At 46.8% G+C, this 24365-nt stretch overlaps 2 protein-coding genes across 5 annotated transcripts in view; one reads left to right on the forward strand and one right to left on the reverse strand.

Annotated features, from left to right (window-relative positions):
* Positions 1-81: 81 nt before the first annotated feature.
* Positions 82-12164, forward strand: FAM228A (family with sequence similarity 228 member A). Its single transcript, XM_088841222.1, is given in 9 exon segments — positions 82-506; positions 2761-2829; positions 3767-3958; positions 6023-6103; positions 7630-7717; positions 7836-7992; positions 11156-11205; positions 11208-11299; positions 12018-12164. Coding segments are annotated over 9 exon segments (969 nt in total). The 5' UTR covers positions 82-413.
* Positions 12165-13974: 1810 nt separating this feature from the next.
* ITSN2 (intersectin 2) overlaps positions 13975-24365 on the reverse strand; it is a 132695-nt gene continuing 122304 nt past the window's right edge. For 3 of the 4 annotated variants that reach the window (XM_055400169.2, XM_055400166.2, XM_055400168.2), the window contains exons 32-39: positions 22571-22669; positions 20459-20626; positions 19842-20057; positions 19136-19257; positions 18375-18457; positions 15923-16006; positions 15346-15519; positions 13975-14882 (exon numbers count right to left, since the gene is read on the reverse strand). In XM_055400169.2, coding sequence (XP_055256144.2) covers positions 14725-14882; positions 15346-15519; positions 15923-16006; positions 18375-18457; positions 19136-19257; positions 19842-20057; positions 20459-20626; positions 22571-22669 — 1104 coding nt within the window. In that variant the 3' untranslated portion in view covers positions 13975-14724. Of the gene's footprint in view, positions 14883-15345; positions 15520-15922; positions 16007-17237; positions 17282-18374; positions 18458-19135; positions 19258-19841; positions 20058-20458; positions 20627-22570; positions 22670-24365 lie in introns of those variants that run through there. The other variant, XM_088841212.1, reaches the window with a different exon arrangement.

Consider the following 24365-nt stretch of genomic DNA (forward strand, 5'->3'; position numbering starts at 1 on the left):
GGATTGAGGGAAGAGGTGTTGGGGTCTAAACAGAGCGCTTTAGCTTTTTAGAAGGCGCTCCCTTTCCCCCTCCCAGAACGGTCAGTACCCTGTGCAGTTTCCCGATAGCCCTGCGCTCTTGGTCGGGGGCAGGGAGCGGCCACACCCGCGACCACTCCCTCAGCCCCTCCGCAGTGTGGCCCAGGCGGACCCTGAGGTGTTGCTGCTGGGTCCGTAAGGCCGCAGGTCAGGGAGCCTAACTAGTCATCCACTTTGCGGAAACAGGTTTAGGGGCGCTGGAAGATTTCTTTGTTTTACTTAACCGAGGCTATGAAGTGTTTAACCGCTCTCTGAACTCAAAGACCTACACTTTTTCAACTGGACTTGCCTATCTCCTCAATTTACTCTTTCTCCCCTCAGGGATTATATTATATATGGCTGCCACAAAAATGTCCAACTGTGGTAAGCATTCTGGGCCTGAACAACCAGAAAAGTGGCCAGAATCTGTGTCAGTCACGTTGACGGAGGTAAAATTATATGGTATTTAGAGGCCGTCTTTTGGTGATGGGACATAAGTCCCTTGAAATTAAGATCTGTGTCTTAATCACAGTTGTTTTCCCCAGAACTAGAACAGCACCTGGCATAGACTTGGTGCTTAAGAAATTCATCCAATGGGAAGGGCAGGGAGTGGGGGTCACATTTGACCCAGGGTGGTTGTCCTGTTCCCTGTGGTCAGGCAGGTTGAGGGCTGCGGCAGGGCAGCAGGGGGTAAACACAGGGGTCCCAGAGCTGCCCTGCAGGAGAGCAGGGAGGCCTGGCCTGGGCTTGTAGTTACTTCATGATACTTCAGGATCTGGTAAAGCAATGATTTTCTCATAAAGTTTCATCATTTTATAGAGAAGTTCTTGGATATTTCCTCTGTTTTACCCCTTTTACTGTGGTGGCAGTAAGACTGGTGAGATTGTGTGTGTGCGTGCATGTGTGCATGTACATGCACAGAAAAATACAGATTTCAAAAGTGCTGCTAGAAATCATTAACATCCTCCTTATATTTTCTGACAAAATCACCAAGAGGGAGCTGTTAAAACAGAAACCATTTCCTTAAAAAAAAAAAAAAGTTGGTTTGAAAATCTGCATATAACCAATAGTATGTATAACATTTGCTAATAGTGTTAATATGACGGCTAAAAAATTGATTTCCCAAGATGATTGTTAGTGTATATTTCTACTTCTTCAGATAAGTGATTATTCTAAATTTGTATTGTTGTATTAGGGGAAAACATTTAATTGTTTTACATGATTTTTCAATTATCATCTTAAAACAAGTTTAAGAAGGCTTTATTTTAAAGCAAGAGTCTGTTCATATTATCAGGAGAGTTTTATTTTGGAGAAGACCCTAGTAGCTGTCTGAATATCATTTTAGATTTCATGAAAAGCTGTTATATATACAAGTAAAAATACAACTGTCCCTTTCAAGATTTCTGTTATTCACAGAGTTGGTATTTGAGTGTGTGGTTTAGTTCATTTTGAAGCACTCGCTGTGACAGAACTTAAAGAAACGCCAGAGATTGAATAACATAGTTTTAAGAATCTATATCACTTTACAGTAGATAATTCTTTTAGGTAATAGCACTTCTCTTACAGATACTTAATTTTTATTGCTTTTCCATTTGTTCCTACTTACTTCTGTAAGAGTAAAGGTTGGAAGATCAGTTCGTAGTGATCCAAATGAAAAGCCCTAGAGTAAGGATTTAAGTGGATCAGCTTTACCCAAACTCATAATGGAAACAGCTTGTCCCTAAATGTAAAACCATCTTGGTTCTTAGCCAGGAGTTCCCAACTAACTGGCTCTGGTCCAGTCAAACTAAGTCAAACTTCTGCAGTTTTGACTTATAAGGAGGTTTTAACTTATAAAGAGACCTAGCAGAAGTCAGGGAACTTCAAGGGCTTTTAAAACATACGCACAGACTGCCTGTGAAGAGGCTTCATTTTACAGTTGTTGTTCAATCACTAAGTTGTGTCTTACTCTTTGTGACCCCATGGACTGCAGCACACGAGGCTTCCCTGTCCTTCACTGTCTCCTGGAGTTTGCCCAGACTCATGTCCTTTGAGTTGGTGATGCCATCCAACTATTTCAACTTCTGTTGCCCTCTTCTCCTGCCCTCAATTTTTCCCAGCATCAAGGTCTTTTCCAATGAGTCAGCTCTTTGCATCAGGTGGCCACAGTATTGGAGCTTCAGCTTCAGCATCAATCCTTCCAATGAATATTCTGGGTTGATTTCCTTTAGGATTGACTGGTTTGATCTCCTTGCAGTCCAAAGGAATCTCAAGAGTCTTCTCCAGTACCACAATTCAAAAGCATCAATTCTTTGGCACTCAGCCTTCTGTAGTCATCCATACATGACTACTGGAAAAACCATAGCTTTGACTATATGAACCTTTGTCAGCAAAGTGGTATCTCTGCTTTTTAATACACTTTCTTGGTACTTTAAAAATCATGGTGTGATGTAAGAGATTTGTTTCAAAATAATTCTAGTAGGGGTCAGGGGAGTGAGTAGGGATTTAGATGAAATAAGATTGACTGAATTGATCATTGTTGGACCTGGGTGATGGGTTCATGGAGAATTGTGTTTGAAAATTTCCATAATAAAAAATTAAGAAATATGTTTTGAAGTACAGATGTTAGATTCACACTCAAATTATTGATAAAAATGCATTGAGTTTTGCCACAAGCTTGTTTATTCAGGATCCACTTCTTAATATTTAATTCTATAATTTTAGGCATTAGCCAGAGAAGACATTGATGAAGCTGTATATGCAATATTATTTAGAGAAAATTGTATTGCAAAGGTAAGAGTTGGCTACAGAGTGGATTCTAAGTGCGTCCTAGATAAACAAGAGTGATATAGAGCAGTGTGGCAAAGAGGATGTTACCATGTCAGAGAGAGTAATTTTTTCTGGGAGAATGAGCCTCCCTTGAATCACCCATTGATACTACATAGATCTGAGCTGGTGCTCTCTCCTTGCAGGATCACTAAGAGGTCAGGTTTCCCAGATTTATCCTTAAGCGATCTGAGAGATTGTTCTAACTATTCCCCTGGTACTGAATAGAAATTTTTCCTAGAACTTACCTCTCTCTCTTATGTTCCCACATCACAGTGGAGAGCTATAAAGCCACAAGAAATGAATTAGTATTTAAAGGTAATGACCAATCAGTACTGATCGTCACTATGGAATTAATAAATTTAAGGAGGTTTTCATCTCAGAGGGATTGGAATTTGGTATATAATACTTGAACATTTGTACTGTGACATAGTTTATAAAGGAGGTTCACATATATATTCTCATATGAGCCTCAAAAGACGAAGGTAGGTTTACCCTCAGAGAGAAAGAGAGTTGTTGAATCAACTCTGGTGCTCTTAGTCCTCTACCAATTTTATCATAGACTTTACTGATGATCAAGGCTGGCGATGAGGAATGGTGACCAGGGAACGCTTTGAATCCTGAAAAGAAGCAGTTTCCCGAGTTGGGAAGGGTTTGGGTGTGGTTTGGTCTGGAGGCTCTATTGTGGTGTAGTACTGTCCGTGGGTTCTGCGTGCTCTGTACTCGCAGCTTCTCTTTCTGAACTTTATTCTGTTCTTCGATTATCTTATTCTGTGACTTTGCAGCCTGAATGTGCTGAGAGCTTAGGAGTGGGAACAAGTGTCCCCCCAACTTATTCAGATTAAAATAAATGTAAAACATCTTAGTAACTTGTTTTCTTTCCTTGTTTGTATCATTTCATTAGAGATTGGATGCATATTTTCAGTATCTGGATGCTTTTAAGGAAAGAAGAAAAGAGCTGTTGCATAAAAAATGGACTGAAAATATTGCAAATCCACTTCAGCAGAGAATTATGGAAAAAGTAATTTCATATAAAGCGTTGGAGAAAACAAAACAGGAGAATTTTGAATATTTTTTAAAGCACACAAATAAAATGGTACTGAGAGTTTTTTTAAATGAAATATTATTTGAAAATTTGGGCTGTTATTTTCATTGATTATGCAGATTCTCAAATTTGTTTTTGTATCTAAGATGAATTCATGGAACTGTAAAACAGCCTACTGCATTTTTAAATCCAAAATTTAAGGTAGAGGGAACAGAAGTGTTTATTTGGAACTAGATTTATCAGGCATGCTTTTCGGTGATTGTTAATAATGTAACAGGGGCTTAAACCATAAGAACATTTATTGGTTACTCAATAAGAAACAGAGGGGTTGGTGGTCTCATGGTGGGTTCTGGAGGTCTAACAATGTCATTAGTAACCCAGTTTTGTTTTGTTTTTTTCCTGTTTGATATCCTGAGTATTTTCAGTCTATGCCCATCATTTGTAAGCACATTTGGTTTCTTACAGCTCTGGGTATTAGGCAGGAAGAAAGGGTGAGAAATGACGTCTGGGGGCCCTTTTCTTACATCTCCTCCTTTGATCAGGAAGCAAAAAGCCCTCAGAAGCTCCTAGCAGATTTCCCCTTAGGGGTCATTGTCCATAAACCAGGTCACATCAGAAGTCCTAGCTAAAAGCAGAGCTGGGCAGGTGTGTGTGGCTTTCCAGTCTCTTTAGTACGTTGTGGGTGAAGGAGAAGGGGACTTCTCCACAGCTATTGAGTTAGCAACCATTAGGTGAAGGGACCACCAGTTTCTATACTCTGTTCTTCAGTTTTATTAAATAAGAACAAATTTTGGCTTCTTCTATGGAAGATTTTTCTCTTTTTAACTTTGAGATCAGGACCCTCTTTTAAAATTGAGGCCCACCTAAATTTCCACATATTCAGCAGAGATCTAGAGTAATGTGACTGGAATATTAGAGATATAAGTATATTTAATGAGCAAAATTTCTGTATGTGTACATTAAATACATCTTCCTAAGCACCCTAAGAGGCAGAGCTCAAGGGTAAATCCAGGTCACTTTGAAACAAAGTGCAAAGTCTTACAAGTATGTGCAAAAATGTGATTGCACAAGCATACGCTGGGAAAGCCATGCCTTAGAAAAACCATGTGTTGAAGTCAAGTGATTTAAAATGACAGTTAATTCAATGTGAGTCAGCCATGTGAGCTGGCTTCCAAGAAATCATCCAAGCTTTTAGGCAGTATTGAGAGACAGTGCTCTGAATGGGAAACGTTGGGTCCAGCCTGTCCACCCACGGACAGTCACCAGTTACAGAACCTTTAGGAAAGGGTGGAGGCTTGACAACACTTCACAGGAGGAAAAGTGGAAAAAAATATATAGCATGTTTAGCCTAGGGAAGAGGTGACATGAGGGGAAATGAAAGCTTTAAGTATGTATTGTAAAAGGCTGACATGTGGATGAAGAGTAGATGTATTTGGTGTTGCTTCATGGGGAGAACTGGCAGTGACAAGGCAGACTTCAGCTCTGTTCTAAGGACAAGCTTCCTAGTGGTTAGAATGACCAAGAGAGTATCTGCCTAATGGAGTAGAGCTGTGCTGTGCTTGGTTGCTCAGCTGTGTCTGACTCTTTGCAACCCCATGGACTGTAGCCCACCAGGCCCTTCTGTCCGTGGGGATTCCCCAGGCATGAATACTGGAGTGGGTTGCCATGCCTTCTCCAGGGGATCTTTCCAACCCAGAGATCAAACCCAGGGTCTCCCGTATTGCAGGCGGATTCTTTACCATCTAAACCACCAGGGAAGCCCAAGAGTACTGGAATGGGTAGCCTATCCCTTCTCCAGGGGATCTTCCTGAAATCGAGCTGGGATCTCTTGCATTGCAGGTGGATTCTTTACCAGCTGAGCTACCAGGGAAGCCCTAAGGAAGCAGAAGTTCCTCAAATAAGGCTAGTGGGTGACTTGAGACTAAAGTTGGATGATTACGTCTTCCAGAAGGTGGTGGACTCTCAGTGCATCCAGATTACTTCTAAGGTTTCTCTGAACCCTTTGAATCTATGATTTTATATAAAAAAATGAAATAAATATTTCGCTTTTTTGAATCTTGCAAAAACACACTTGTATGTAGTGCTTTGCTCCTAAGTGTACTTTTTTGTTTAAAGGAAATTATATTTGGAGACTTTTATGATCCTGAAGTATACGATCCTTTTTATATGACAAACAAGGACCTAAATTATGGAAAGGTAAGTACATTACCTATTATTATCTATTTATTCTTAGAAGCTCTGGGGTTGGGGAAAATCTGGTTGTTTTAGAAGTCTTACAGTTATTCTGCATTCACTTAAAAAAAATCCACAAAAGCATCTCCCCTGAGTTTTAGATTAAGAACCCAAAGTAATTTTGACCACTTGGGAATGAACATTGTGAAAAAGGCACATGCGTGTGTGTGATAATTCATCCGTTCATTCATTCCTTTATCCACTCACATTCAGCAAACTGGAAGCCCAGGAGGCCGGGGAAGGTAAGTGGACAGTGAGTGTGACAGGAGTGTCACAGAACCAGCGAAGGGAGAGCTTCTTCATAGAAGAGGTGGAAGGAGGGAGGCAGGAAAGGCTGTCCAGGAGCCAGCAGCTGAGCTTGTAATGCATCTTCACGTTTTACGCTGACAATACAGGTATTAACGGTTTGAGATGTAGGTTTCACATGTTTTGCTCTTGCATAGCAGAAGTGGCCACCTGAGCTCTGAAGAGGAAAGTGGTTTATTTCTGCTTCTCCCCGAATGCTAAGGCAGGTCATGGTTGTGAAGACAGGAAGGTCTTTCTGGCTCTGGGGCTCACGGAGTATTCTGCTGGGGAGTCATATGCTGTCCCCTCGTTCAGTGGCTTTTGTCCTTGCAAAGAGCACTGGGTCCAGATCAAGTGTGTGGGGAAGTAAGAAAGAGGAATAGTTCTTCTGTCCAAAGCCTAAACTCAGCATGCGGAGGGAGGGAGAAAACCACCTTCCTCCACAGCCTCTGTAGCTGGCCCTTGACCTCAGCATGTATTGTTCTCCTGCCCTGTGGTTCTCACAGGCCCTTAGAGACCAGGGGTCAGCCCTCAAGGAGTGCCCTTCCTCCCAAGCTGGCTTAGAGCTCTGCCTTGTGCTCCCAGGGCTTCCTTGGTAGCTCAGACAGTAAAACGTCTGCCTGCAATGTGGGAGACCTGGGTTCGATCCCTGGGTTGAGAAGATACCCTGGAGAAGGAAATGGCAACCCACTCCTGTACTCTTGCCTGGAAAATCCCATGGACAGAAGAGCCTCATAGGCTACAGTCCATAGAGTCGCAAAGAGTTGGACACAACTGAATGACTTCACTTTCTTTCCTTCTTTTAGTGCTCCTAAAGCAGCCAAGCTGATGCCTCTCACGATGAGGTAGTTGTCATCCTTGACTTGTCTGTTCTAGACTGAGATATTCCTGAATACAGGACCCCGCTGGGAGGCAGCCAACCCTGCAGTTACATCAGCAGATGCACTGATGCATTGATACTGTAGAACTCTTAACGGGAGTGTATGTCTTCTCTTTGGGTGGCCCATGCTCCATTCAGCCACTTAAGGCTCAGTGAAATATTCTTGGGTGAGGTGGGTGACATTTATACTTCCCTTGCTCTGCATGACATTACCCCTGGGTCCTTGTTCTCGACTGCTTTGGCGTATGGTAAGGCCACACTCAAATGCTTCGGACAGATTTAAAACAAATTGTACTTGGGTCCTCAGAGAGACATTTTCTCGCAGGTTGCAGTCCCACCATTCTGTGATCCTCTGCTTAGAAGACAGCAAGAGATAGATGAAGAGCAGAGAGCCATTTTTCAGTACACGACAGGTACTTTGTGATCATGGGGCTTCATCTTTAGAGACTTCAATTCTCAAGTGATCTCCTACCCCAAGGGTGACTGGAACTGACCTTAAGGGTGTTGATTTAGATTTTGGTCTTCCTGTAGAAAAACGATGTACCTTAAAAGAATTTAAAGAGCTGGAGAAGGCCAGGCAGTATGTCAGACTGCTCCAGTTCACGTTCAGTCTCCACAGCATGGTTTCAAAGGAGAGGCCCAAAGCCTCTGCGAGGCCTGTGGGAAGCAAAACTCATAGCAAATGCAGGTAAAGGTCTTTTTGCTGTGTCCGGAGTTTGGCCTTGTACGGTATGTCATACAGTTGGAGTCACACAGCATGTAGCCTTTTCAAGATTTTACTTTCATTTTTAAAGGCTGCTTCACAGGATTAAGAATGTTAGGTTGGCAGATACTTTCTTTCAATATATATCCCTGTCTTTTGCTCTTAAAATTGCCCATCCTACTGTTGTTCTTTTGGAGACAGTTATCTTTTTCTCTGGATGCTTTTAACATTTTCTTGTTGTCTTTGATTTTCAGTAGTTTTCTATGATGTCCCTAGGTGTGGATTTTTTTTTTTAATCTACTTGGCATTTATGGGTTTTTTTGTTTCTGTAAAGTGACGTCTTCTGTCAATTCAGGGAGGTTTTCATTCATTTTCTCTTTGATTGTAACCTCTGCCTTAGTCTCTGTTTTCTTTCTGGAATTCCAGTTAAACGTGTTTTAGATTTTCTTACTGTAACCTCCCTGTCTCTTACCCTTTTTTGTGTTATTTCCAAGTTGCTCCAAATTTAATTCCAGGGATTTTTACTGTTTATCTCTTCAGTTGTATCTAACCATCTGCTGTTAAATCCATCCACTGAGTTTTTATTTTCAATTGCTTTATTTCTATAGTTCAAGCATTTTATTTTGTTCCTTTTCAGATAAGTTTTGAGGAAGGCTGTGGAGATCCTCAGGGCCTGGAGGATCTCCACCCCCGATCGGGGAACCTATTTCCAGTGTCCTGGTTTGACTTTCCCCCATCCCCAGGGAGAGGGTTTGTTCAGAACAAGGTTAACTACACACTTTCCAGGACAGTACCAGGCCTGGGAGGGGAAATCTGCCAGAGTTACGCTGGGAGCATGGAGGAATCAGTCCCTGCTACCTGATGTTGACCAAAGCTTCCAGGGAAGAAGGTAGCCAGAGAGTGACAGCTCCCTCTGAAAGGCCTGTCTCCTCTCTGGAAGAACTGTTCCACTGCTGTCCAGTGACTTTAAAATAGGAATTTTGTGGGGCTTGGAGGGGGTGAATTTTTTTGATTTTCTCTTAAGTTGTTGCAGTAGGAGCATTGGCCTTTGCAAACTTTCTACAGAAAAAAAAAAAAAAGCCCTGTCATGTCTGTCCTGTTCTCTTGGTGTTTCCTTTTCAGCCCCCATCCTGAGTTTTGTGGAATGAACAACACTACTTTGTTTCTGCTTTCTCGTGATTTGAAAGTTTTGTGTTCTATTTCTGGTTTCATGGTTTCTTTACAGATTTTAATGAATATTTTTATTTAAACATCAATAATTATATAACTCCTCATCCCCTAGCAAGACAAAGCCTTTATATTGCTTTATTTCCTCATCTCCCCTCTCTGGCTCCTCAGCCTTTATAGATGCTCATATTTCTTTGGTTGATATTCTGCCTTTGAGTCCGATGGACTCTTCACCTCACAGCCAGAGGAATCTCTTCAAAGTGATCAACCTCCCCAACTGAAAACCCTTTAGTAGACTCCCATAACCATTCCAGTAACGTCCAGCCCAACTAGCACATAAGGTGCTCTCTGGGCCGTGCTGCCTTTTCTGGCTTTGTCTAAAAAATCCCCTCTCTCTAAAGAAAATAAATATGACAAAGCACAGAAATATTTGGATCAAGTCAGCACTTGGGGGATTATCGCCTGGGTGTTCCTCTGCTCCCCTTCCTGCCTCTTCTCTCTGCAGCAAACTCCCTGAGGGCAGGGGTTGCTAATGGATCTTGGTGTTCCCAGCACTTAGCTGGAAGATAGCGGATGAGGAGTCAGTACTTGTGGGATGAATGAATGAACGGAGGAGTGGAAGCAAAGGTGACTTCCCTAGAGAGGCCTTGGCTTCCTGGGCAGGGATGGAGACAGCCTGGGAAACCTTCCGAGAGGAGGCACCTGTGGGCGCCTCAAGCTGCTATTCAATAAAATAATAAAAGGACTTAAGAGTGAGGTAGCTTTGTTAGTCCGGAGAAAGCAATGGCAACCCACTCCAGTACTCCTGCCTGGAAAATCCCATGGATGGAGGAACCTGGTGGGCTGCAGTCCATGGGGTCACTAAGAGTCGGACACGACTGAGCGACTTCACTTTCACTTTTCACTTTCTTGCATTGGAGAAGGAAATGGAAACCCACTCCAGTGTTCTTGCCTGGAGAATCCCAGGGACGGGGGAGCCTGGTGGGCTGCCGTCTATGGGGTCACACAGAGTCGGACACGATTGCAGCGACTTAGCAGCAGCAGCAGCAGCTTTGTTAGTCAGAGACAGTTTGATCACAAAAAGTGGAGTCCTTCTCAACTTGAAAAAAAAGGGAAGGGGGCCTGGGTATGTTAGAAAGCACCCATCTCTCATGGAAGCCACAGTCAGTGTCTCCACCTGTTCAGGCTGCGAGAACAGGAGCTGAGACTGGGTGGCTTATAAATGACACAAATATATTGCTCTTGGTGGAGGCAGGGAAGTTCAAGATCAAGGTGCTGGCAGATTCAGAGTCTGGTGAGGACTGGCTTCCTGATTCAGACACTGAATCTTCTCACTGGTGGAAAGGGTGACGGAACTCTCTTAGGCCTGTTTCACAAGGTCATTAATCTCATTCAGGAGGGCTCTGCCCTCCTGACCTAATCACCTCCCAAAGGCCCCACCTCCTAATACCATCACTTTGGGGGTGGGGTTTCAACATATGAATTGTGAGGGGAGACAGACCACGGCAGTCAGAAAGATAGCCAGGCTGCTTGTTACCACAAGGTCACTCCTTGCCTCTCTGGGACTTGATGGATGATGGATGTGTGGCATCTATCACAGCTTTTGTGAACCTGCTTCGTTTCTCTTTCTCTGCTTTCTTGTGCATGTCCTGGAAGATGGATGCCCTGGTTCTGCCTTTCTGGTTTGAGCCCTCTGAGGCTGCCTGGAGCTTCTCTGTCCCAGTTACAACTTTAGGGACTGAGGCTCTGGGTCTCGGGGCTCAGCTACAGTCGCAGAAGGTCACATGACTCACTGCCTAATGATGGAGCCGGCAGGGGTGTGGGTGGGGCACAGACTGATTGACAGCCACCAAGTGATGTTTTCTCAGTCTCCTGTTTTCATAAAGTGAGTGCTGAGTTCACTAAATTTTCAGGCAATTATTGAATGGTGCAATTCTATTTATACTGAATTGAGATCATTTTCTTCTACTATTCTTTACAGTCCTGAAAAGCTTGTCTATGCAGAAGAGAAATTTCCACCTTATAAGGTGAAATGACTAGTGATGTAAATCAAACTGGTTTTGAAAGGTGGTTTTACTCCTCGAAGATCAGCCAGGAGAGTAAAAGGCATGAGAAGAAGGGCCTGGTGAGCAAAGATTGCGAGAGTGGTGCAGGGCGGGGATGGTACAGCTGTGTGACACCCGCCAGAGAGCACTGGCAGGCCCCTCCCTCTCAGAGAGACTCCAAGGGCAGAGCAGGCCGTGGCCAAAGATGGGTGAAAATGAGGCAGCAGAGGAGGGCCTGTTTCTCGCAGAGGAAGTGGTGGGGTCTCCTCGAGCTCAGTTCTGTTGCAGAGATGGGCTTCCTTCCACAAGACAGCCTTGGCTGAAGACACTCAGGAAAGGGGCAGGTTGTGGGGCCCTGGACCCTACTGTTGGGGGACAGATTGTGCCCTTCATAAGGTGAGAGACCACCTGCTCAGAGGGGGTCTACCCTCTAAGGTTTCCTCAGCTCTTTTTTACTGAGTTTTTGCTCTCCTTCCATTTTCCTACCATTTAGTACTTATTACATCCAAACTAGACCAGATTTTTGTTCTCCATAGTTTAGTCACAATAGGTGGGGAATCTTGAAATGAAATTTATACTTAAAAAATTAGGGCAAAATGATAGATAAGATATATAAAAGGCATAGACAGGCAGGAGAGTTCTGTGTGCAGATTTCCTGCCCAGAGTTCGCAGCCCCAGGGCACAGCTGAGAGCTCAGCCTATCCCCCGAAGCTACCTGGAAGATGTCAGCTGGGATGGGCCGGGAAGTTCCTTCCTGTCCTTCCCCACCCCTCACCCAACTCTTCTCTTCTCCCACAGGTTTTAGGAACTGGACAGCACAGATCCTGCTCCTGGACGGCAGGAGAAGGCCAGCAGAGGTGCAGGTCACAGCCTGTGGACAGAAGAGTGATGACCGCAGAGGTCCTGGGGCAGCACCTGGCCGCCCTGCAGCTGGGAGACAGGTGAGGCTGCCGGGAACCGCACCTGGGCCATTTGTAATAAATGGTTTCCAGTATCTGTATAGCAGTTAAAATGCTGCCAACATTTTTTCTCTCCAGAAGTGGAATATTGCAAGGAATATCCAACTAATAACAGTTAGTTTATTGAGCTCTGGTTGTGAATCAGGAACTGTGTACTTTGTATGCATTTAAAAGTTTTCCCAGCAAGGTAGTACCTGTTAGGTGAAGTTCAGAGGTTCAGTAACTTGCTTAAGGTTGGCTGCACAGTTTGAAGGTGGCAGTGTTCTCTAGCCCTAGTCTAGTCCCTCAGGTGCCAAGGCACACACTCATTCCCCAGGGCACATGCTCTCCTCGCAGCCACTCGGACTGTGTGATGTCAGTCAGGCTGCTCAGAACCTGGGTCCCCTTTCAGAGGGTGCGGCTATCCCACTTGTCTGCAGGGTACCGTGATCCCGAAGAGCACAGGAGGGGCTTGCTGGGCACTCCTCCAGTGTGTGCCCAGTCCTTCCCTGGAAGTGTTGGTAATCTCAGGGTGCATCCTCCCTTCCTTGCCTTTCAGAAAATCAGGCTCCTTTTTATTAGGCGAGAACGTGATTTCTTAAGGAGCAGAGCTGTGTTTCTTGGTCAGCAGGGGTGACTGGGTGAAGTACTGACATTAAGTGTTCTTCTGTAATGTCACAGGCGTCTGACTCACCTCCTCCAGGCTCCTGTGTCCTACATCTGACAAGAGCATGGCACCAGCTGCAGTGCATCACAGTGATAAAGTCCCATAGTCCCAGCTATCGAATTATCCTATAGCTGTGGTCACAGCTTTTACACCTGCCTGACCCATCAGTGGCAGCCTTAAGATTTGAAAATCGGCTGGATATCAACCCACACCTGCCTTCTGATCCAACACGGCTCGACTCCCAGAACCCTGTAAAGATCAGCAGTTTGCTCTGCTCAGTGTGGCTGAGCCTGACCAGCCCAGCTTTCCCTGAAGTAAACAACATACTCAGTTGTCTGGGTTCAGGTACTGAGTGTCTCTTCCTTTGACACTGGGGTATATTTCTTTTAGCCAATCAGTGCCCAGGATCAATACTGGAATGATGGATTTTTTTCAGTGGAATATTCTGAATTATGTTGTCCGGTTTTTCTTTGTCCGTGATTATGTTTAGGCAGAAAACAGGGGCTGTGATGGAGACACATCTGAGTCCTTTCTTTCTTCCAGCTGCCAGAGAAGACCTGCTCCCCGAGAAATCAGGCAGGGCTCCTGCAGCCCCGCATGACTCCTTCCAAAAGGCAGTTCTTTTCCCAGCTGTAGTCAGTAACCCAGGGATTTAATGTATAAGGCCTTGTTTGTTGTCAATGTTCAGGACAGATTTTATGCTTCAGAACCCAGAAGCCAAGTAAATGGCTGTGGATGTGGCTCCAACAGGACGGGGAGCAGGAGGAGAAGAGGTGCTTTGGCGCTGGACAGGCTGAGGGGCCTGCTGATGATCCTTAATACTTGTGTGTTCCCTTCACGGCTGAGCTCCCCCTGAGGTTTCTACTCAGCAAGGCAAGCAGAGGAGATTAAAAGGGGACAGTGTAGCTCCCAGAGACTCAGCTGTCAAAGAAACCAGACCCTAGAAACAGTAGGTCTGTTGACCAGAGTCACATAGCAAGTCAGTGGCAGCCAAGATGAGGCTCTGGGGCTCCTGCCCGCTCCCTCTGCACATTCTGTCCTGGGTGTTTCTCACTGTTGCAGAAAGGAAATTTCGTTTCATTACAAGTGGTCCCTGAAACCTTTTAAAAAGGGCTTTCACAAAGACAGTAAATCAGTCAGGCTTGGAAGCTGCATTCATAAACTTATATTTTTATTCTCTTTCTGTACATATTGGCAATGATAAAGCTTAAAGATGCATGTCCTATGACATAACGCAAAACAAGGGATTTACATAAATAATTTATACTTCAGAAAGTTAAAGTTGAAAAATATTTTCCGCATCATTAAGAGTTCACAGTATTTAAAGTAGATCAAGCTTTCTCCCTTATATTTCAAACTATATTGTCTCAGCAGAGAATGATAACATCTAGTCAGGAATAAAATGCTCAAGTTTCTGTTCCAGTCAGTGCATGAGTGGACACTGTTTCCATAGCAGGCTGTTCCCAGGCTGAGGCTGCAGCGTTTCTTTCCAGTCCTTCTCCTCCTGAGTGGCTGTGACCCAGCAGGGGCCACACGGTGTGGAATGGTTACAGCGTCACCCAAACCACCCACAGTGGACACATTCAACCAAGTGGTAACGTCTGGTGGTCTGATGCCTCATTTCCACATAATACTTTGTATAGCCCTGAAAATGGAAACCTTGGCATCCAAACACAGCCGAACATGTTAACACTAATACAAGGCACTGTGCTATGGGGTTTGGTTTATTTCTAGGAAAGATCGTGTTTGCATAGATTGCGAGCGATTTAGTGTGCAATAAAACAGAGGCCCCAGCGCGCATGGCCTTATGATGGATGAAGCCGCATGACGCTCCTCCAGCTCAGGGGCAGCACCGGTTGTCTTCTCCGGCCCCAGCCCAATGGGCAGAGCCCTGAGGCCCCTACAGGAGAGTTTTCTGTTCAAAAAGCTGCAGGTCAAAGCGGACCCAGACCTCCCCAGTGGGGACCTCGTGCAGCAGGAGTCGGCGGGTTGTAGGGCCTTTGCTTTCCTGTTCTGTTCGAATTTTTGCCACTGGAACTTCAGTGCGACCCAGGAAATCTGGTGAACAGACACGAGTGTCAAAAGTCTTCTTTAAAAAACTGTTAAAAAAACTATCCCGGGAGGAGTGGCTGAAGCGGGATTCATAAAATGTTCACATTCAAAACAAGCAACTCCTTTTGGTTAATGGTTGTTGGAGACTGAGTGGATGGATACGTGCAGAACAAGGGGTCTGTGTGAAGGAAGCTGCCTGTGGGGACCCCAAGCCTCGTTGGTCAGGGAGTGTCTCACCCGTTCAGCAGGTGCTAGGAGCACAGCGTTTCCATTATGTAAGCACGGGTGACAGGGTGGGAGACTTGACACATACCTGAGGCCACCCACCCCTTGCCCAGAGAAGGGGCCCTACCTGTGGCCACTGAGAGCTCTTGAGGGCCATGGGCTATATCATTGCCCTTAGGCATTCCAGACCCCAGATCCTAGTGTGTGTGGGGACCTTCATACCCCTCCCTGAGTTATACTTTACCATCTGGTGAAAACTGATCTCTGTCGAACATGGTAAGACACAGCACATCCTGATAGAGGTCCTTAATGAAGAACTGGCAGTTAAAATTCCATTTGGGATTTAGTGTGTCCTGGAGGGTTCTGGTGGTGTAGCTCTGGGAGCCCATGCTGATTTCACAGTACGGATTGCTCTTTCCTAAATGAAGACAAACAACACATGTGGCGTGTGATGGAGGGGCCTTCCTTGAGCAGAAGCGGATATGGTGTTTCTCTATAGACCAAGGCCTATGGTCTCTGTTCCCAATGCTGAGAGCATCATAAACCTGGGGAGGAACCAACTGTGCGGGCTTGATCAGGGCCACTCCCCACAAGCAGGTGTCAGTGCAGCCTGCTTCCTGCTTTCTCCACTCAGAAGCGCCGAGGAAGCAGGCATCAATACCCTCTGGGAAAACAAAGGAAGAATAATTTTGGCCCAATAACCATTTTAGTGCCACTGGAAATACTGACTTTTAAAAAGTGCCCCATTATTCAGTGTATAGAAGAGTCATAAGCAAACAGCAGGGTTGTTACCACGTCTGTTGAATGAAAGAAGCATTTACCATTTGGTTTACAGGCTTTCAGTTCTGTAGCTTCAATGACATGCACCATCAGACGCCCGATGCCCGAAGACTTTTGAGAGCGAGCTACAAAAGAGCAAGATGAGTGACGTTTCATTTTTTCTCTGAGAACACAGACAGTGTAGCTATGGCGCTAAGCTGTAGATACAGTCTGTCTTTCTAACCAGCCCCAGCATTCCCCAGCCAGGCCTGCCACCTGAGTTGGAACTGGCAGACCAGCATGGGGCTGCTCTGTGCCTCCGCCTGGGGTGTGTCACCTGCTAGGGCACCTGGCTGCCATCTCTGCCTCTGGGCAGCCTAAGCACTCTTAAACACACAGGTCCAGTCTCACCGTGTATCATATAGGCTGCCCAGTTTGCAATTCTGGGTCAGTCCATCCCCTCTTCCAGGGGCCATGGTGGAGTGCAGGTTTTTTAAATTCATCCTTGTGTTAACCCCTCAACTGCCTGGCAAGTAGTGATATTCATAACATCATATTATATTCATTCAGCACTTAGAAGCAGCTACCATTTATTGGATACTTACTTTGTGTTAGGCATTTAAATAAGTTATATTATTTAAACTGCAATGTTTACAAGGTAGCTCTTTATAACTGCCATTGTCATATATGAGGAAACGGCATCTTAGATATGACTGTAACGTGTTTATGTCACAGAGTCTCTAAATGGCAAGGTCAAAACTTAAAACGTCAGGCACCAAAGTCTACTTTCTTAACCAATCACCATAATTCCATGTAAACACTTTAGCTTATAACTTTTACTTAAGACCTTATTCTATTTAAGGAGGTACTCAAAAACTTTTAATTTGGGGAGAAATGAGTTAGTGAACTCAGATTTTCTTGGTAAATGTAAAGATAGTTAAGCTGGGTTTGCTCGTAGGGGTTTAAAAACTAACAAGAAAGCTGCTTGGTGAGCTCCCTACTTTTCAAAACTCAGGGCAAGTAGAACTTTCTCTGTGAGAAGCGGCTCATCCCCCGTGTGTATTCTCGGCCTCAGAGGCCTTTGCATTTAGTCTCCTTGAAGGCAAGGCTGGGCCGTATTCATTTGCAGGCCTGGTTAAGCCTAGCACAGGGCCTGGCACAGAGTAAGTAATCAATAAATGTCTAAGAATTGAACACATGGACAGTGCATAAACGTACATACAGATATTGCTGTGAAGCAAAACTAATAAAGAAAAACTGATTTATCTTTGACCAATTAAGAGATCATTATATGCTTTCTGAAAAGCTTCAATCATTGATTTTTCAATAGCAAGACTTTAAAGTACCATTAAAATAGGATTCAGTTAGCAGAAGCCAATTTACACATACCTTTCAGGAGTATGTAACAAAATAAGGGAAACCTGAATGAAAAAACATAAAGAGCTGCAACTCCAGCAGCCAGGAACACAAGTGGGAGGACTGGTCAGGGAAGGGCCTCGCACCACAGCCTGGTGGGAGACTGGGGGTCTTACCAGGGCTCTGCCACCATGAGAGAGGACATGTGGGACGTGGTGGCTGACTAGAGAGGCCTGGGGGAGGCGGGTGTCAGGGGCACGTTTCCAGCGCGTGGCCGAGGACAAGAGCTGTCCCCTGCGAGTCTGGAGGAGCGACTTCAGGGGCGGGGGTGGGGAGGTGAATTAACCCCATGGGAGGGGTGTGGCAGGCGTGTCCGGAGATCATGGGCTGGAGAGACAGCAGGCCAGCTGCAACCAGTGAAAGCACCACAGAAACGTGGTGACATGAGCTGGGGAGGCGCAGAGCCAGGGCAGGGCTCACAGGGTACAGTGGGAGGGAGAAGGGCTAGGACGGAGAGAAGGAGAGAAGACTGGGTGCTGGGAGGAGCCTCAGGGGCTCCTGGGGGCCTGGGGAGGGAGGGACCTCCATTTCGGGGGTGGTCACTGGTGTCACATGAGCAAGTTGTCTGCACAGGGTGAGGGGACAGCAAGTGAGGGAGAGGGGGAGACTCAAGGTCCATGACCGGGTGTTGGGAGAGGGAGGATGGGTGGGTCCCCAGGAGGGGCCGGGGTACAGGCTGGGCCAGGGAGGAGGAGCAGGGTGCAGAAGGGCTGAGGGGAATCTTCAGAGGGGTGAAGTCTGATGGAGCAAAAGGGACCAAGAGGAGGTGGGGCTGGCTGTGTGAAGGTCAGACCCTTCTGCCTGCAAACAGAAGTGAATAAGCAGGCAGGGAGGAGGGGCAGAGACCTGGATGCCACAGGGGCATCCCGGGGCTTGTGCTGGACAGCCCCCATCTGTGTAGTAGGCAGTGGCGGGGCTCAGGAAGCCCCCTGGAGTTTTGAAATGGCTGTGGAGGACATAGGGGGCAGCAAGTCTGGTCTTTCAGGCTGTCCCTGTTTAGCCCCTCTCTGCAGCCTGGGCTCTGAAGCTGGGACCCCACCCAGTCCCCAGGGCACCCTTGTGTGTTGAACTACAGCCCTCCAGGGCACCACCGACTACCTTGATAGGCCTTCTCCCGCTTCTTCTTTTCAGTGTCAATGTACTGCTCAGACGCAGCCTTGATCTTCTGGACCCAGGCCGTCCTAGAAGAGAAGCAGAGCGCAGCCGTCATACACCTCCCTCAGGGTCACTGGAAGCCCCAGAGCTCCACACTCGGCTTTGAGAGCTTCCTAATCCTGGACCTAGCGTGAATTCAACTGAAGGGCTCGTCTGCTTCTTGAGGATCAAGCTGAGAATTTCTAGACAGTTCTTGGTGGCACCATGCACTTGTCAGGTGCTGGGCACATGGAGATGGAAGATGCAGTGACAGCTGAGCACGGCAAACGACGGGCTCTGGTCACGCAGAGGGGAAGCTGCACCAGAGGACAGTGGACGCGGCTGGCCGGGCAGGGAGGGAGGAAGGCTCCCAGCAGAGGGCAGCGGGGGAGGGCAGGTGTCCCAGCCAGAGTGCAGGGGCCGGTGCAGCGCAGGGATGGGACAGGAGGGCCTCAGCAGGCCAGGGAGCACAGGCTGCCCCTGAGGGGTCGCGGCAGTAAGTGAGGTGTTGGTCTCCCCCTTCAAAAGACCCAGGACAGACCGGAAGCAGGGAAGCGTTAGAGGTGTTTGGTCACCAGGCCGTCTAAACCCAGGCCTGCCAATGGGATTGGCGGAGGCAGGGATTAGTAGGGTGGGAGCACAGACTGGAGGTGGGTTATGGCAGAGAGAGAGGTCAGGCTTTCTCCTGGGCCTCAAGGCAGGTCACACATGTGGTCGAGACTAACCTCTCGTTAATGTTGTCTGTTCGGAGGGTGTAGACCCGGTCAATGTGAGAGATGTGGAAGACAGGCTCGTCGCTGGAAGGGTCTGTGGGCAGTTTCACCAAGGCTTCGTTCAGGAAAATGGGCTGAAAGAATAAGGGTCAAAACACAGGCTGTGAAATGGGTCGGAACCCTCCACCCACCTATGTCCAGAGCCCTGTCTGTCCTGAAGAATCTTGCTGAGCAGTGGAGAGGGCTCTAGCTTCCAGAGTCTTTTACTCAGGAGAAAAGAAACTGCCTCCTGTTTCAGGAAAGTAAATATCTGGGGTATATCAGCTGTTACTGAAGTGGGGAGAGGAGCACCGAGTGTCCGTGACCGCTCACGTGACAGGGTCTCTCCACAGGCCCCGACACTCCGCCCTTTGCATCAGCCTCAGTTTCACAGAGAGACCTGATGCTGAATCTGGACGGAGGCGGGACTGCCCATTGTGTTTGCTGGGGAAGAAGCTGGAATCCACAGCTGGGATCTGTGGAGGCTGTCAGAGGGCAGCGAAGGCCTAGCCACTCTAGGCTTCCTCCCTGGGAAGTGACTGACAGTGGAGGTGTGAGCCATCTGGAGGCAGGTGAAGAGTCCCCTGAGGATGGGAAGGGCCCAGGCAGGAAGGAAATGGGCCCTGAAGGGAGAGGAAACACCTCATTATGTGCCTGATGCTACTGCCAGGACACTTACCGTCTTATACATCTTGAACTGAGCGTTGGACTTGGAGCTGAAAAGCTTCTCGGAGGCCGAGGAGACCGCGAACTGCTTGACCATGTAGGTGAGAAGCAGGAAGTCGTTGAAAAGGAATCCGTGCAGCTCCTTGTTGCTCTTGGTCTTGTACAGCTTTCCGCTGTGCAGGAGCTTCCGGGGCCCCAGGCAGTTGGTGAGGGAGTTGAAAACAAGTTGCTTAAAGAGAGAAGAAGGTGTCACTTTGCAAGTCCCAGCACCCCTGGCAAGGTCCTGGGCCTGAGGGAGGGGTGGCAGACCTCTCCGGTGGGAATGTGGCTGTAATCATTTATCTTCACACAGAAGCTCCTTACATTTATTTCTCTTCAGAGCTCAGACTGGCACAGTGAAAAAGATTACTTAGAAACCCACAGAACACTGATTGTACCAGCTGAATTCCAAGAATGCAAAACATAAATCTCTCTATGAGAAAGGACAGTGACAACCCAAGAAGGGGGAAGGATGTTGAGTCTGTATGGGCTGAGCTGAGGCGTAGACTGCCTACACTAGGAGAAGGCATGAACCTGGTTCCCCACCCAGAGCTTGCCTGGCGGCACCCAGCTCAGGCCTGCAGCTCTCACCTCCGTGAGCCCATCGCACTGCACGTGCGTCTGGATCCACTCCAGTCGGTCTGAATTTTCCTTCTCCCGAACTCCTTCATTCACTTGAGAGCAGAGCTCCTCTGCCCGCTCAAGGGCCAGCTTCAGAGAGGAGTGGTCTACGTGATTCTCTGGGGTGTTCTCCAGAATCTGGAAGAGAGGGGCGGTTTCATGTGGGATGTATTATGTCTTCCACCTGCCCCACCAGCCCAGGTGCTGGGAATAACAATAGTGAGCAAGACAGTCGTTCACCCTTGAGAGGCTCAGGGGCCCATGAGTTCTTGGGGAGACAGGTGACTCAGGGACCAGGAGCTGGGCCAAGTGCTACATGGACCACGTGCCCTGCACTGTGGGTCTCTGTTGGCTCACTGGCTGGGTCTGGGCGGGGGGTGTAAGGGTGCCTCCTTACTTCCTCCCAGTAATCCAGGTGAACCCTCCAGTATAAACTGGCTGCACCTTTGATAAGTGTGTTAATTTGCTGCAACCATTCATTATATTTTTGGGATCACTGATCTTTCTGAAAAATCTGCTGAAAGCAGTGAATCCCCTGCCACAGAATAAAACAATAAAACCATGATGTCAGCATGTAGGCAAATGCACGCATCTCATTCTGAAGTGACTCTGCACTCCGGTTCTGAAGGTAAAAGGATAGAGAATGCATCTTTGTGTGGTTGCTTGGAAATGGGCGGGCCCACCAGTAGACCACTGTTGTCTGGCTTTCTGGGTTCACGGTCCCTCATTCACAGTCCCAAAATGTGAAAAACTCTGAAAGACTAATGCTTTTCTCATTACTCATTTGGTGGCAAAACCTGACTTAAACTGAAGAGATGTACTAATTAAGTCTATGTCTAGCGATTATTCATTAACTGCACTTCAGACTCTTAGCATGTTAGTTATCAGTGCTGCCCAGGCTTTGCTGGGGTATCATGTAATACACAGCATTTGAATTATATTCTGTATTCTGAAAAACATCTGGCCCCAAATATTTCAGGTAAGGGATTAACTGTGGATTAATGTGTATTAATGGGTCCGTCTGGCGTCAGAACTGTGACATTAGTTCTGTATTAGTTTTGATGTGGCTAATTAGTTCGGACAGGGTCTAACATGGCTTACAGACTGGTGGTCAAGACATAATCAATAAAAGCAACAGTCTTATGTTATTTCTACTGTGTTTCTTTGCAAGATGACTGAAATTACCTCAATGATTACTTGTGGAATAATCCTTTGAAGGTCTGCCTTCTCCTTAGATGGTTTATTGGCTCAAGAGGCCTGCTGCTGCTGCTGCTGCTAAGTCGCTTCAGTTGTGTCCGTCTCTGTGCGACCCCATAGACGGCAGCCCACCAGGCTCCCCCGTCCCTGGGATTCTCCAGGCAAGAACACTGGAGTGGGTTGCCATTTCCTTCTCCAATGCATGAGAGTGAAAAGAGAAAGTGAAGTCGCTCAGTCGTGCCCGACTCTTAGCGACCCCATGGACTGCAGCCTACCAGGCTCCTCTGTCCATGGGATTTTCCAGGCAAGAGTACTGGAGTGGGTTGCCATTGCCTTCTCCATCAAAAGGCCTACATGCTATCAAAAAAGTGAATGGAATTTTAGTGGGATTGTGTGGTCAGCAAGCTGAGGTAGGGACCTCAGTGAGGGGACGTGTCTAGGACACTGAGTTGGAGACTCCTGGGATGTCCAGGTTAGGCACTTAGTTGGTAGAAGACTTCAGATCTCAGGGGGAAGACTGAAGTCCCCAAAGTTGTGGGACTAATAAGGGACTCTGTCTGGGCTCAAGATGGGCTCCACAGCTGGAGACCTAGAGGGTGTTCTGTCTAAACAACATACACTCATGTCCCTGAGAGGCCACAGGCTTCCTGGGAAGGGAGAGGACAGGTAACCCAAATGACCCTGGATATGTCTTTTATTTGCCCACGTCCAGGATTTAGCCCTTCAGACTACATGTGTGTGTGTCTGTGGGCGCACACACACACGCACACTTGGTGCCTGGTGCATCAGACGTGGAGTCAGACCATGTGGCAGGCAGCTGGCGTGCTTGGAGGCTCCCTGACCGTCAGCCTCGAAGGACCCTGCTTCTCCCCACTGGACACTCACGCTTCTGATGAGGAGTGGGTAGCGGGTGATCCTCTGCATGGGCTTCAGCAGGAAGCTGGAAAGGGGCATCCCTTTACACCGAGGGTCAGATGCCAACCTCTGCAAAATAATTGAGAGGCTCATGAGGAAATCAGAGCCTAAGAAAAGCGAGGGAACACTGAAACTACTCTTCACTTTGACATCTTGCAGATTTTGAATTCCTTTTAAAAACTCAGGATCCAAAATGATACCCATCAATTTAACAGGAGGAACATCCCACCTCGTGAGCCAGACCCCGTGAATACTTTCAGTTCTTTCTTAAGGTGGATGTGACAGGCTGAGCGAGCCTTCCCTCCGTTACTCCCAGGACCATGCTCTCTCAGCTGTCTTCCCAGTCCACGGACTTTCTCAGTCTTCCTCACTGCTTTCTGCTTTCCCCACAGTCTCCCACAACTGAGTCCCACAGTGTAACCCAGACCATCAATGGGGCCGAATTAGTCTCCTTTTCATCTGATGTTCCAAAGGCACCTCAATACCTCAGGATACCTCAAAACGAAGTCCTCGTCTTCTGTCATAAAAGCACCGTCTTCTACCTCTATTCCTATCGGGGCTGGCAGCATCATTCTGTATCCACCCACCTCCTCCCCACACACCTAAGTCACCACTGACGCCGATCTGTGTTCTCAGCAGCTCTTGGTCTCCCCCATCTCTGGCTGCTCATCACTGGGCTTCATCAATGACAATAACATTTACTGAGCACCTAGCTGAGTCAGGCTGACACTGTCCTACTGGTTTTTCTTCACTTGGCTAATTCACACTCATCTCTGAAGACTCAGATTAGCCTTCTCCACTCCAGGGTCTCCCCTCCCTTCCCGTGATCCTTTTCAAGCCCCTATGGCTTTCTTTATCATCACGCCATACCTGGACTGAGTAACAGAGGCAGAAGTGCCATGTCTGAGTGTCTCTATGACCTCCCATTCAGACTGTAAACTCCAGGAGGCCAAGGACCATTTTTGTTTGATTCTACACCTAGGAGTAGCACAGGGCCTAAGAGAGTAGCTCACACTCTAGGATGATCATTTTTAACAACTGAATAGTAACACATTTACTATAATTTACCTAATTATTCCCCACTTTAAAAATCGCCCCCTCCTTCTGTTTTTGGATACTCTATGTTTCTAAGATAAACATCTTCATGCTATATATTTCGATTATCTTCTGAGTGTTTTTAAAAAGCAACATTTTAGAACACAGCTTCTTAGATCTACTTTTAGTGTAATCAACACCATGCCTTTTATTTAAAGACTAAATGCTTCTTATTTTTGCCATTGTTACAATTGTGGTGATACTGATGTCCTATTTACACTACTACTTTTATCACTATTTGAAAAAAAATTAAATCTTTTACTATGATTTGGACAGCAAGGAGATCCAACCAGTCCATCCTAAAGGAAATCAGTCCTGAATATTCATTGGAAGGACTGATGCTGAAGCTGAAACTCCAATACTCTAGTCACCTGATTCGAAAAATGACTCATTTGAACAGAACTTGATGCTGCTGCTGCTAAGTCACTTCAGTCGTGTCCGACTCTGTGCAACCCCATAGATGGCAGCCCACCAGGCTCCCCGTCCCTGGGATTCTCCAGGCAAGAACACTGGAGTGGGTTGCCATTTCCTTCTCCAATGTGTGAAAGTGAAAAGTGAAAGTGAAGTCGCTCAGTCATGTCTGACTCGTAGTGACCCCATGGACTGCAGCCTACCAGGCTCCTCCGTCCATGGGATTTTCTAGGCAAGAGTACTGGAGTGGCTTGCCATT

This window comes from Moschus berezovskii, chromosome 11, assembly GCF_049115385.1.
Source record: "Moschus berezovskii isolate FMDL1 chromosome 11, NW_MosBer_1.0, whole genome shotgun sequence".
Classification (NCBI taxonomy): domain Eukaryota; kingdom Metazoa; phylum Chordata; class Mammalia; order Artiodactyla; family Moschidae; genus Moschus; species Moschus berezovskii.